Below are 13,678 nucleotides of genomic sequence, written 5' to 3'. Positions count from 1 at the left end.
CTTCCCAGAGGAAACAAGGAAAATGTGCGTGACGCCATGTTGACTGAAAGATTTCCGAGATGTTTGTCGCACTCAGTCGTACGAGGTTTTAGTTTTCATACAACAAAACATTATTGAACCCTGAAGGAGGTTCTTGTGTCAGAGATCGCTCCAAACAAACCCGTCCAGACTCCACCTGCTCCGTCCAAACTGGGGGGTTTGGATCCAAAAGACTCCACCTCCACCTTCCCCCCGCCAAACTACAGCCAGCACCACTGAGCTACTGAGACGTCACGCATGATGTTTTATTTGCGCTCAGGTGATCTGAAAGGTCTCGTGCAGTGCTGAGAGTTCATCATCTGAAGAGTCTTCAGAAGATCTGCGAGGAACTTTCCTGCTGTTTCCTCCTTTTGGAATTCACACTGACGACACTCTGACTCCGGCTGAGGAGACGAAGAGACACAGACAGAGACAAACTGTTACTGGTCAAAGAAACATGACGACAGATTGGAAGATTTCAAACCTTTATAACCTCGGCTACATTAATGATCTGCCTTCAACAAGTGAAGCTGATGTTTAACTTCAGGGATTTAGAGTCCATTATTAATAGGCAGTAATGGAACTGTGCCTTTATCTACAGTCCTGTGGTTTATGAAGATGCAGCACCTCCAAATTAATCATGTTTGTTTACAAACCTATTGCAGAAATATCGTCATCATCACTGGAGGAGAAAGTAGTTTCTTCCTCAGGAATCTGTGTTTACATCATGTTTGTTCTCTAGAACTCTTCTGGTAGAAAACAAGCTGCTGCTGTGTTTCATGATGCGTTCACATCCTCACCTGCACACGCTGCTGCGGGTCAGAAGAATCTTTAGCATGCTATCGCAACGATAGCCCCTCTAAAAACATGACACATTTGACTTTTTTGACTTTTTTGACTTTTCTGCTTTACTGCTGAGACATCATCATCATCACTGGAGAGGAAATCAGGTGTTTCAGATTAAGAGCAACAGACACCATCAGTGAGTGTTTCCACCATCCGACCGGACCGGCTGGACCATCCCAGCCAGGAGCAGAGTCAGAATAAGCACCACGCCGATCCACTTTGATTTACTGCAGCTCCCAGATAATGTCTGCTCACATGGGAAGGAAACGGACAACGTGGGACTCAGAACAACATCTGCACCACAACATCTGGGATGGAGCTGTCATCTCTGTGCAGCTGGAGGAGGAGAGGTGGACTCACTGTCATCACCATGTTGTTGCAGCTGCTTTAACTCACCCTGACGCAGATTTACAATTTCATGTTATACATCCTGTGTTGGGCTGCACAGTGGCCCAGTGGTTAGCACTGCTGCCTCACAGCTAGAAGATCGCCGGTTTGCGTCCCGGTTGGGACGCCTGGGATCTTTCTGTGCTGTGTGGAGTTTGTATGTTCTCCCTGTGCAGCGTGGGTTTTCACCGGGTACTCCGGCTTCCTCCCACAGTCCAAAAACATACTGAGATTGATTATTCTAAATTGTCCGTAGGTGTGAATGAGAGTGTGGTTGTTCGTCTCTATGTGTAGCCCTGTGATAGACTGGCGACCTGTCCAGGGTGTCCCCTGCCTTCGCCCTAAGGCTCCAGCCCCCCTGCGACCCTGCAGAGGATTAAGCGGCGTACATATAATGTGTACAGATGACATCCTGTGTTGAGTAATGAATGACCTTGAATCTTATATTTGAACATTAAAACACACAAATGTCCACAGATGATGCAGTAACATAGTTATGTGAATAAACAGTAACAGGAAGCAGCTCCTCGTTACACATGAATGTCACAAGGTGTCTTCTGGACGGCAGATTGTGAAACAGGCAGTCGATGGCTCTCATCATCTCTGAGACGGAAACAGCTGTCCTGCTGAGACAACAACTACAGGATAATAATGAATGAGGACGCAGCAGTTGTTGTGTCAGCTTCAGACACGCTGCTGCGATAAGTTACCCAGGTCTCACTGCTCTGTGAGGAAGCCTGGAGTTTCTGTCTTTAAATCTGGAGGCCTGAAGCTCAGACGGATCCATGTGAAGCCGCTCACACACACACAGATCCAGAGTGTGCAGAGGGAAACAGAAAGTAGAGGAAAACAACATCCACATCTGGCTTCCTCCTGTGGTTCATCACCAGCTGTGACTCAGCAAGATCGAAGGTTTTTCCCCTGAGGACGATTGTGAAATGAAAAGAAATGATCCATTCACGGTTTCCGTTTTCTTATTATTCCAAAGTCTCAGATGAGACTCATGTTGAATCGTGTCTTTCGTGGGAGGAGCGTGAAACTCAAAGCTTCTTCAGATTCTTCAGGAAACTCAGACAAGATCCTCCTGATACTGAGCTGTGAGGACGATTGGTGCCAGCGAGGAGGTGGAACAATGTAGATATACAGAATGTGCCAGAGATAATAAAGGCATCAGCTTCTCCCAGGTGCAGCAGAGGATTCAGAGTGAAGACGTCTGGGACTCGGAGACGGAGAACAATGATGTTTACAGCCATCAGCATCTTAAAACTCCCGTTCACACACACGCTTCTCCATCAACTGCTCGCTGTTTCATTTCCTGCTCAGTCCACTTATCTAGTTTTAATTCCTCCTTTGTGACGACTTTTTTATCTTTAATCCTTTTTTCTTTTCACTGCTCGTAAACTTTTCATCGGTTCTTAACTCCTCTGGTGTGACGGCGCCATTTAATCGTCCTTTATTGTTTTATTTCTCCTACTGATTTCGTTGTAATGTTTTCTTGTTTTAACATCAGACGAGACTTCGTCGTGTTCGTCTTGTTTGTCCTCATCAGTTTCTTGCTTTGCGTTTCAAAGGTGCTTCATAATTATTATATATTAATTAATTAGAGTATAGCCAGTCAAACTTCAGGTGTAGTTTCAGTTTAATTCCTTGAACACACAGGACAGAGTTCAGGACGTGTGGTCGCTCTGGTGCTGATCTGATCTGCAGTTTCTGATATTTACCCACAAAGCCGATTTTTGAATGAATTAAAATACGACTTTATCGTTAAAATATAGACAAAAAATGATACCTTTACCTGGCAGCGGTCAAAACATAACTCTAACTGGTTTCTGGTTCCAGTCCAGATCTAATCTTAAAGTTTCATGATGGGTTTGAAACACTGGTCCAGCCTCAGACTGGGACCATCTCTTCCCTCCTTCTTACCTGTTTTAACCACTGTGCAAGCTTTCCAAGCTTCCTGTCCAACCTGGGGCCGCGATAGTCGTCCCACTCCTCGATCAGGACTTTACTCTCATTGGCAAAACACATCATGGTGGAGCGGGGGCATCTCTGCTGGAGACAGACACGGAGAGGGAGGTGAGGCCATGGAGGTTATAATCAGGTACAACCAGGCCGCCGGCGCCGATACACAACAATAATACTTTGTAAAGCTTCATCACTGGAGCTGAGCTGCAGTGTTGTGTCGTCCTCCAGACTGGAGCTGCTTTGAAAACCTGGTATGAAATATTACTCAGGTTTTCCCAGCGTGTGCACTGGAAACTTACATGGAGCTGCTTCATTTAGAGGCTCCTTTTAGACTTTGATGGATTAAATGAGTCATTCTGCATGGATGTATGATGTGAGTCTGGGCCCAGTGTACCACGTGATGATGACGTAACTCTGCATCCACACAGCAGCTGCAGGTACAGTCGTCATCGTCCTCACAGCTCCACACACAGTTACACTGCTGCAATAAATAAAACCACGACATCGTCTGTCGCCCTAAAACCCAGAGACAGTTTTCACTTCATGTGCTAACAACAGTTAGCGGTTGCTAACGAGTGTCTGAATGAGACTACAGAGGTTGTCGGGGACATTAAACGTCCTCACAGCAACACGGAGACTCATCTACTCACTCGTCCGTCTTCACAGGCCACTTTAGTTCCACACTGTTCGAACTCTGACTTACAACTTGTACATTGACGACGCTAACTTGGTTGTTCCTGCACTGCTGTTGGCCGACGGCGTCACAGCTGGTAACAGGAACGTCCAGCTGAGAGGATCTGAGTGTTTGCTGCCTTCACTTGTCAGTTAGATGAATGTCGACCACCCAGAGACACAGACTCACACAGAGAGACTGGATCTCAAACAGCTTCCAGATCAGCTCAGAGATTACATTATCACATTTCCTGAATTACACAGTGATGTGTTATGATGCAGCTCGTTGTCTAAACCAAACATTTACATCTTCGTGGCCTCAGAGTGTGTTTCTGTGGCTTCTCACACACGTCCGGCCCATCATCCATCTTCAGCTGTACTGATGTTTAAACAAAGAAGACTGAAGAGAATGAAGCTCGTACCTTGTAGTCCTCGATGGAGGGCGTGTACAGTCTGCAGCCGGAGCAAGTCTGAGGAGAAAGAGAGAGTCAGCAGCTGCAGGTGAACACGAGTCCGTCAGTAAAACTCAGGAAGTTTCAGCAGAGAAGCAGCTGATGAGACGTCAGGACGGAGCTGCAGCCACTGGAGGAATCATGATTCATGAATCAACAATCACAGCAAAACTGCTGCAAAGACACAAACTGTCGAAATAAAAGATGAGATCTGTTTGTTTGTATTTTACAAAATATCATCAGGATGTTGAGTCCATCGATTCTTATCTTGTTTACACAAAACACATTTTATATCTTTGTTGTTAATATATCAAAATCTTCTCTGAGGGAGAAACAAATGCATTATTTCAGTTACTGCAGTGTGCGAGCCATCAGCGCCTGTTATTGATCGTGTCAGGTTGATTTTCTCAGTAACGATTCTTTGAATAATGTCCCTCTGATTATAAGTCATAAGACTGCACGTTCACAACAAGCTTAACGAGCAGCAGCGAGTGTTGAACGTACAGTTTCAGTTTCTCTCCTCACAACATGGCGCTGACGCTCTGCTTCAGGAGGAAACAGATAAAACAGAACCTGGAAACTCTCTCAGCGTTTCCTTAAAACGTATCGACGGCTGTAACGTTCAGACTGCGTGTGTGGAAGTGGAGCTGAAGGCGGTGAGCACTGTTGGAGGAGGCGTTTCAACATCTGTTAATGGATTTTTTTAACGAGCAGTTTCCTGTGTGAACACTCCACATCAGCAGATACATCTCTCCTCGCTCTTGTGTTTTAGGATTTTATGTTAAAATGTTCTTCAGGGGGCGTCTAGGAGTGAAAAACATCCGAGACTTAGACCCGCAAATACAGTCCGGGGATTTCTCCCCCCGACATTTTGAAAATCGGGCTGTTAAAGAGGAAATTCCAACATAGTTTGAGAAGGAAAGGAGGCCAGTGGTTGGGTCCTCATCGTCATATTTATCACAAATGAAGCTGATGTTCCCTCACTGCAGGCTCACTGAGTGATGTTTACATATTAGATATTATATCCTGTAATAAGACCTGTGCTGTGTGCTCAGGCTATCAGAGCAGGTAGAACATCCCTTATTATCATTTCTTGGCTTCACTGTCTGTCTGCATCAGGACTACAGTCGACACACTCAGACTACACACACCACCACAACTCAGTGTTTCAGACCTGAGCTGATGGAAGAATCATCAGGGGCTGGAGGAGATGATGTCTCACTGTCCACGACTTCTTCATCTGGCTGCCACTTCTTTTTCCAAAGAACCTCCAAATATCCAGAATAACTAACTGCTGTAAACCTCCAAATATCCAGAATAACTAACTGCTGTAAACCTCCGTGTATCCAGAATAACTACCTGCTGTGAACTCTGCAGTGGTTCTGACAGACGGCTCTGGTAACATCAGTAATTAGTGGGAAAGAACAACACTGATGTTGAATTTGCTGACATATATGAGCATATGCGGCTGCTGGCCATTTGATATGCAGCCATATAAAAACCTCTGGAGCTGTTTTCATCATGAGGCAATTAAATTTGATTTCTTTTGATTTTAAGGCACAGAGATCCAGGGCAGCAGCCCGGGTCTGACAGTGCTCCTGCAGTTCTTCATCCTCACGCTGACGGCTTTATATCATCTCGTGTTGGGAAATTTTGCAATGAAAAGAATGATTACAGCACCAGAGCGTGAGAGGCGTTTCAGTGGATGACTTACGTGAAGAGTTTCGAGTCTCAACAAATGAACAAATTGACACTCTGGGAACTTTCTCCTCCTCACAGCTTCACAACAGCCTCGTTACTTTAGTTTGATGCATCTGAGGTGAATTCTGGATTCTTGTTATTTCCCAACATCAGCAGACTGATGTGGACCAATCAGACGCAGCGAGACGAGACAAAGACGTAAAAGCCGTAAGAAGCCGTAAACAGACAGAGAGGGAGGCTGGAATGTGGAGAAAAGGCGTGTTAGTGTCTCGTATCTGCAGAGAGTTTCTGATTTTCTCTCTTTGTTGCTGCTCGGGACGCTTTACCAACCCAACATGTGTCTATTTGACGTCCTGGGAATGAGACTCAACAATCAGCTTTACTCACAAACACGACCTTTCAAAATGAAACAGACTCTGTGAAACGGGGCTTTGAACCAAATCAGACGTGAAGCACGGCGTCGTCACAGCATTCATTTAACAACGGGACCTACAGAAGTGTGAAGGTGCAACATGTTCAAGGTTTTGCAGAAACTTCCAGCATTTATTCTGGTGATCAGGTGAAGACAGTAGAGTGTCTGTCATTATTATTATGACCTAAACATGTATTTGTGTTGTTGCCCTCGATCATTGCTCGTGTCCTTACATTATATTTTTGGTTTGATGTTGCAGGAACTTTCTCGTCCTTCTTTGAGTTCGTCTCCACGTGTCGCAGGCTGTCTGACGTGCAGGTGCAGTGATACGAGCCTCAGGTGTTTCATAACCCGACACCCTCTGCTCTACTTCTGTCTAACAACCGCTCGCTGGACGTGTGTTGCAACCAAACACGTTATATATGTAAGTCACCCTCCATAAAGATGACAATCAGATACCAACGAGGCTTCACCTGTTGTTGTGTAACGTTTCAAGCTAAGACGCTGAACATTCAGAAGTGGAGCCCTGCAGCTACAGCGTTAAATCACGTTTTAAACACCCCAATTTATAGATTTGTCAGTGAGAAGGAGAGAAGACGAGTCATACCGAGTTCGGGTCGCTCTGGAGGAGGATATGGACGGTCGAGAAGACGTCCTTGCTGCAGAGCTTCGATTGCGACGGCAGGACGAGCAGACAGGCCAAACACAGATGCACACTCGCCAGAGCTAGACTCCCTGTCAGCATGGCACGGGCAGCAGAACCATCATCTGTGTCACATTATGCTCTGCGGTCTCCGGCTGATACATCTTCATACGAGACAACGAGGCTTTAAAGTCCAGATCAGTCACAGCTGGGAGAGTTTGTCAACGAGTCCATGTTAGAAGCTCCAGATGTTTCTATAATCCTGCCAGAGGTCAGTTTGAATCCCAGACCTGCTGAGAAAATCTGGACGGCGTGGTGCTTCCTCAGCCTCCGGTGGCTGTTGAGGAGCCCTCGAGCAAGGCGCCAGAGTCCTTGTGAAGCAGCTGGGTGAGAGAGAGAGCAGAGAGAGTGGAGGAGTGAAAGTCTTTATCTCGAGATTATGTTTGGTACCGACGACGACAACTTGAATGTGGCTGCAGTTAATCCTCCAGGCGGACAGAAGACAAAAAACATGAGCCCGAAGTAGAAAAACAGCTGAAGTCTGAAAAGCATCCAGAAGCAAACTCCATCTGATCGTCAGCAGCTGATCTCTCTGTCCTCTCCTCACTTCACCTCTTCGGTTTTCCTTTAAACTTGAACCTCCAAGACAGAAAAGAAAAAGGTCCCGGAGCAGATGGAGGACAGTAAATCTGGAGGGACGAGAAGGAGACCGAGCAGAAAGTTTCCCTCCACGAGCAGCCGATCACGTCCTCCGTCTCCACATGGTGTCGGAGTATCTGCTGTGTGGAGGGACGTTCACCACAGAGCTCCTCTCCTGTCTGACACTTTCCTCTCGCTGGCACTCCTGTTTTCACTTTCTTACTCCTCCCACTGCTGGGATCAGATCTCCCTCAGCTCCAGCCTCTTCTATTAGCAGTTTTTAACTCTCCAGCTCCTCCCGGCTCATTTTCTGGATGAGTAGCTTCTCTTGTCATGAGCCTGCAGGGAGGGAAGTTACATAAATAATTTAATGGCAGAGGAAAGTTTGGGAGAGGCACAGTTGGCTGAGGAACAAGAGAAACACTTGGCGGGTTTGATATGATCGTCTTTTACAATCTCTACCGCTGAACCTGCTCCAGCAGATGTTATTTTAGTAGAGAAACACACAACCTCTTCTAAAAGTGCCAATCACACACAGATCTCATGTTTCTGGTCAGTTGTATTTCTACAGCATGTTTCAAACAGAGCCCACCATAAAAAGAGTTTAACGTCAAATCCAGAGACGTCTCATGTTCGTGTCCTCTGAGTCTCTGTGTGACTTCTCCTCTCTACACCTGAACTTTCTCCTCCTCACAGCTTCAGAACAGCCTCGTCACTTCAGTTTGATGCACCTGGATTCTTTCAGATCGCCTGTTTGGTCAGAGTTTCAGCGTCGGGATACGGAGGATCTATGGTTGAGAAAATGTAGAGCCAAAAGAAAGGCGGTCTGACGGCGATGTACAGCGCTGTGAATTTTCCCTTTACAGCGAACACTTGAAGTGTTATAGATTTTTTTAGGTGGTTTATTTCTCTTTTTCTCTGGACTCTGTTCACTGCAGTACAAAGCTGAGCGTCTGAGCTGGAGCGACTCTCTGCTGCTCCACGCTGAGGCTGCGCTGATCGCTAACTTTAATAGTCTTTGAGCTTCAGTTAGCTTTGAGCACAAATGTCCTTCAGAGGGAGACTTTTTACTCTGATACTCTGAGTCCATGTCAGAGCCTGAACTCTGTTACTGTACTGGAGGAAACAAGCTGGATCAGAACTTCTACTGTCACCAGAGTCTGTTTGTGTAACACGAGTACCTGAACGTCTCCTGGAGGAAACACTGTGAGGACTGTTATCTTCTTCTATTCACAGCAGCTCTCAGCTGTTTAACAGCCTGTGCAGAGAGTCGCTGAGGTGAAGATGATGCACCGTGTCGTCGAGTCACGTTGGACTGAACCCACTGCAGCTGTTTACAGGCCTCAGCCCGTCGTCTGAACATCCAATCAGCTCGTCCTGCCCACGTTAAAAAACAGTTTGAAGGTGGAAGATCTGCATCAGGAGCAGCTAAAACAACAACCTGCCAACAGCTCACACACTCGTCACGTCCGTCCTCCTACGCTTCACAGGGAAGTTACATACTGGGGATGTTTTCTCCATAAAAACATCATCATGAGTAAGAAACTGTTTCCACATCAGAAGAATTCACTCAGGGGGAGTAAATCTGGATCCTGTTGGATTTGTGCTATTTTCAGACTCTTGTGTGGTCCAATATTCAGATCTCTGCTTGTTTAACAGCAGCGACCCGGCATGTCTTTCCTCAAAATCTGACACTCAGCACCAGATTGAATTTTTCCCACATGAACCATTCGGCTTCTGTGGTCAGTTCTGATTTTTCTGTCTGTTCTCATATCGAGCCTAAAGATTCCTGGAAATGTGTGTAACATCATCCTAAATGTCAGTCGAGCCCAAAGTCAGTTCACAGCTGTTTGGAGCACAGACATTACCAAGCAGACTTTTAGCTTCAAGACTGAATTATTATTATTTTTTCTGTAATGCCAAAATAAGCCTGTAACTGAGCCGCAACCGCCCCAATAAAACACAGTCATGAAGTCTGACATGGCCCAGGTTGAAACAATATCACCGAAAATGAACCTTTAACACATAAATATTCAGCCACCTGGGAGAAAAATACACCATTTTGTGACTCAAAATACCGAATAACTTTATTCACACCAACTTTGCACAGATAAAATCGTCAAACACGAGCTGAGGTGGAAAATCAGCATGTTCAAAATGCATAAAACAACTTGCACATTGGCTGCTGTGGGTCATATATGAGGTCATATATATATATATATATACACAAATGAGCTGTCAATCAAACGGCAGCCATGTCAGGATCTATGTTGTGTTAGAATAATGTTGTCTGCTGTCTCTTTTTTACATATAACAGCATAAAAAACCACCCAGGACCGCAGTTTCTTTGCCAGACGTCACCATTTAATCATGGAAGACTGTTTTACTGGAGAAGACTTCAGAAGAAATCAAGAAGTTTGAACTTTGGATTAAAAGCTTAAAAACCAGGTTACCTTCTGCTGCGGGCAGATCTCCCACCTTCAAACTGTTCTTTAACGTGGGCAGGACGAGCTGATTGGATGTTCAGACGACGGTCGATCACCGTCTCAGTAGCTGCTGATGTAGCTTCCATGAAGTGTTGGAAGAGGCCGACGCACAGAAGATTTGTGACACTGACATACGGTGGAAAAGTCACCTGGACACCTGGAGACTCCTAACGTACTGATGGAGCTGTTAGTTTGAGCTGCTGCTGTGATGTCAGTTCTGACTGGTGGAGGTGAATTAAGGCCCCGGGAGCAGCTGTAAGTATCTACGATCAGTGTGACGCTGCCAGGCGACCTGTGGAGGTTCCTGGAGGTTTGAACCTCGTTCAGACCAAAGACTCTCAGCTAGACGGGCTGAGGCCTGTAAACAGCTGCAGTGGGTTCAGTCCAACGTGACTCGACGACACGGTGCATCATCTTCACCTCAGCGACTCTCTGCACAGGCTGTTAAACAGCTGAGAGCAGCTGTGAATAGAAGAAGATAACAGTCCTCACAGTGTTTCCTCCAGGAGACGTTCAGGTACTCGTGTTACACAAACAGACTCTGGTGACAGTAGAAGTTCTGATCCAGCTTGTTTCCTCCAGTACAGTAACAGAGTTCAGGCTCTGACATGGACTCAGAGTATCAGAGTAAAAAGTCTCCCTCTGAAGGACATTTGTGCTCAAAGCTAACTGAAGCTCACGTCATATTAATAGAATTCAAAGACTATTAAAGTTAAAGGTAGAATCAGTAGGATTTGTCCCAGCTGCTCCTGAACGCACCACAAAGACAGTTGATTGTTGAGTCTCATTCCCAGGACGTCAAATAGACACATGTTGGGTTGGTAAAGCGTCCCGAGCAGCAACAAAGAGAGAAAATCAGAAACTCTCTGAATTCACCTCAGATGCATCAAACTGCAGTAACGCGGCTGTTCTGACGCTGAGAGGAGGAGAAAGTTCAGGTGTAGAGAGGAGAAGCCACACAGAGACTCAGGACACATGAAACAGAACTACAGTAACAAAGTATTTGTACTATGCCTGTCAGTCCACCAAATCCCACCATCAAGAAACGTGACACAGGAATCTGATATCTGATCTGGATCGTGTTAATACAAGCGCACCTAAGACACAGTATCTAATCAGAATGTGACCAGACCGGATCCTCCACCTCAGGAGGCCGTTGGCTTCACATGCTGATCAAATTCAGCACAACAGCGACCAGATAACAAACGAGCCGTTCATCATTAGAGGCATCTAACTGACATGGAGAGAGACGCCGTCCTCAGAGACCGAGCCAAACACCACAGAGTTAATGATCCAGTTAGCTGCTGTCATGAGAGACAAATCCTCCATTGATCCTGTTTGAACTGATGCTCGTCAGTTTGAAAGATAATTTTCCAAGTCAATAAAGTCTCAGTTTGTTGTAATTATCTGGGTTCATGTCGGTGAAATCTGGGCTGCGTTCTTGGCCGAGTTTCCCACTTGGAGCCGATCCAATGAACTTTTTCTGTGTGGAGCACAAGTGAAGGTGCCATTATTTCAGAAGAGTGTCAGTTTGTTAAAGTCAAACCAAACCTTAAATCTCATCAACACGTCACCAGAACCAACATGGAGCCAACCGGGTCAGAAAAGTTCCGGAACAAGATGAACGTCACAATAATTCTGCTCATACTGACGACTGAGCGGTGAGCTGGTTCTGGTCCAATATTTGGGCATCTAGTTGGATCAGAAACTCACATTTAAATATCAACACACGTGTTAGCAAGCTAAGAATGATGTGTGAATTCATGCAGAAACAGAACTACTTTCCCCTGGTTCTGTAGGAAACGGATCACTGAAGCTGGGTTTCTATCTGTCCTGGATTACTGTGATGTTATTAACAGACGTGTCTCCACCACACCGGTTTCATCACTGAGCTCTCAGACTCGTTACTGGACACGTGCCAGCACACATCAGCTCAACACGCTGGGAACACTTGATCTCCACACAGTCACACACCTCAAACAAAGCTTGAATGAAAGTTACAGGTTTTGGCGAGCGTTCAACGAGACGACGTCGCCGGTTAGCTGTGTCGTCTTTATCATGACATATTCTGATGTTTCATTAGCTTGATGACAAACTGAGATTGAAAAGTTGAGTTGAAAAAATGATCTTTTAAACTGTAAAATATAGAATTATCATTCAATGACATGATGCGTCTCTCCTCGTCGACAGAGGTTTTCTGAAGTGAACCAGGAAGCTCTCCAGACGCGCCTCATCAACCGCGGCCTCAGAATCAAACATGGCTGCTCTGCTATTATTAGATCTGTCTGATTTATGTCCCAGTAAACATCATATTGAAAACATTAAAGACAACACAGCTACAGAGCTCTGAGAAAGGTGCAGAATAAAAGCCTCTTCTCCTGATAAACGCTGATCTTTCGGGGATTTTAAGATGATTAATGTAGAAGTTTTATTGGATCAACGTGCCGCGCTGTCGCTGACCAAACTGAGCCGGTGAACCAGGTGAGCTTTACACCTGTCAAACATCAGCATGTTAGCATGGTAGCATTTAGCACAAGGCGTTCTGTGGCGACGTCCTGACACAGCTTCCTGTTGAAAAAAACAGCATAGACCAGCACCAAAACACAACATAAACTACCAGCATGTGTTGTGCTGTGTTGTGTTGTGTTGTGTTGTGTTGTGTTGTGTTGTGTTGTGTTGTGCTGTGTTGTGTTGTGTTGTGTTGTGTTGTGTTGTGTTGTGCTGTGTTGTGTTGTGCTGTGTTGTGTTGTGCTGTGTTGTGTTGTGCTGTGTTGTGCTGTGTTGTGTTGTGTTGTGCTGTGCTGTGTTGTGCTGTGTTGTGCTGTGCTGTGTTGTGTTGTGTTGTGTTGTGTTGTGTTGTGCTGTGTTGTGTTGTGTTGTGTTGTGCTGTGCTGTGTTGTGTTGTGGTGCTGGTCTATGCTGTTTCTGTCAGCAGGGCTGCTTCGACTGTAGCCTTTGTGTTGGTGCTGTGTCTTGAAATCATCTGAGAAAGCCTCATGTGTTAGCAGGTCTGCTGAGGTGTCAATCATCCACTTAATCATCAGAGTTCAGAAATAAAGACGAGTGGTTACCTTTGTGTGAGGACAGCTGCAGAGTGAGCGCCGGTCAGCAGAATCAACAACAGCAAGTGGGAACTGAGGTCAGAGTCTAACTGTGAGCTGCGAACCAAAACTGAAACCGAGTCACGCTTATCAGTCAGAATAAATACCTGCAGAAGTGATAAGGTTGCTGTGCACTGCAGTTCACCGCTGCAGGAGGTGACACAGTCTGACACGTGAAAAATGAAAATCCTCACATGAAAAACTAAATCCTCTGCCAGGAGTTACTGACTCTCTTGACTTTGCCGGAGGCAGAAAAGGAATCAATGTTTGTGACTCACAGCGGTTCAGTATGCAAATATGTGCGAGAGATGAATCATTGTGTCCTGAAGGTAACCTGTGGGGCGGGGAGCGGAGTC

At 45.7% G+C, this 13,678-nt stretch overlaps 1 protein-coding gene across 4 annotated transcripts; it reads right to left on the bottom strand.

The window, feature by feature from the left end:
* Nucleotides 1-260: 260 nt before the first annotated feature.
* Nucleotides 261-13,467, bottom strand: il15l (interleukin 15, like). 4 transcript variants are annotated; one of them, XM_037086201.1, is made up of 5 exons: nucleotides 13,293-13,467; nucleotides 7,061-8,074; nucleotides 4,311-4,358; nucleotides 3,175-3,303; nucleotides 261-422 (listed from the first exon to the last, which is right to left on the bottom strand). In XM_037086201.1, the coding sequence occupies exons 2-5, from the start codon at nucleotides 7,196-7,198 to the stop codon at nucleotides 285-287; spliced, it is 453 nt and encodes a 150-aa protein (XP_036942096.1). In that variant the 5' UTR covers nucleotides 7,199-8,074; nucleotides 13,293-13,467; the 3' UTR covers nucleotides 261-284. The 4 variants fall into 4 exon arrangements, with proteins under 4 accessions (XP_036942096.1, XP_036942077.1, XP_036942104.1 ...); XM_037086182.1 differs by lacking the exon at nucleotides 13,293-13,467 and adding an exon at nucleotides 8,917-9,076; XM_037086209.1 differs by lacking the exon at nucleotides 13,293-13,467 and adding an exon at nucleotides 8,917-9,069 and having other exon boundaries at nucleotides 3,175-3,300.
* Nucleotides 13,468-13,678: the final 211 nt, after the last annotated feature.

The sequence above is a fragment of the Acanthopagrus latus genome, chromosome 2, assembly GCF_904848185.1.
Source record: "Acanthopagrus latus isolate v.2019 chromosome 2, fAcaLat1.1, whole genome shotgun sequence".
Lineage (NCBI taxonomy): Eukaryota > Metazoa > Chordata > Actinopteri > Spariformes > Sparidae > Acanthopagrus > Acanthopagrus latus.
Note: the sequence above shows the minus strand (reverse complement) of the source record. Positions and strands in the feature narration are given on the sequence as shown.

Coding starts and splice junctions, on each gene's coding strand:
- il15l (XM_037086201.1), bottom strand. CDS start 7,198: ATGCTGACAGGGAGTCTAGCTCTGGCGAGTGTGCATCTGTGTTTGGCC. Junction 4,359..7,060: donor TCCAGAGCGACCCGAACTCG/GTATGACTCGTC, acceptor CTTTCTCCTCAG/ACTTGCTCCGGCTGCAGACT. Junction 3,304..4,310: donor CCTCCATCGAGGACTACAAG/GTACGAGCTTCA, acceptor GTCTGTCTCCAG/CAGAGATGCCCCCGCTCCAC.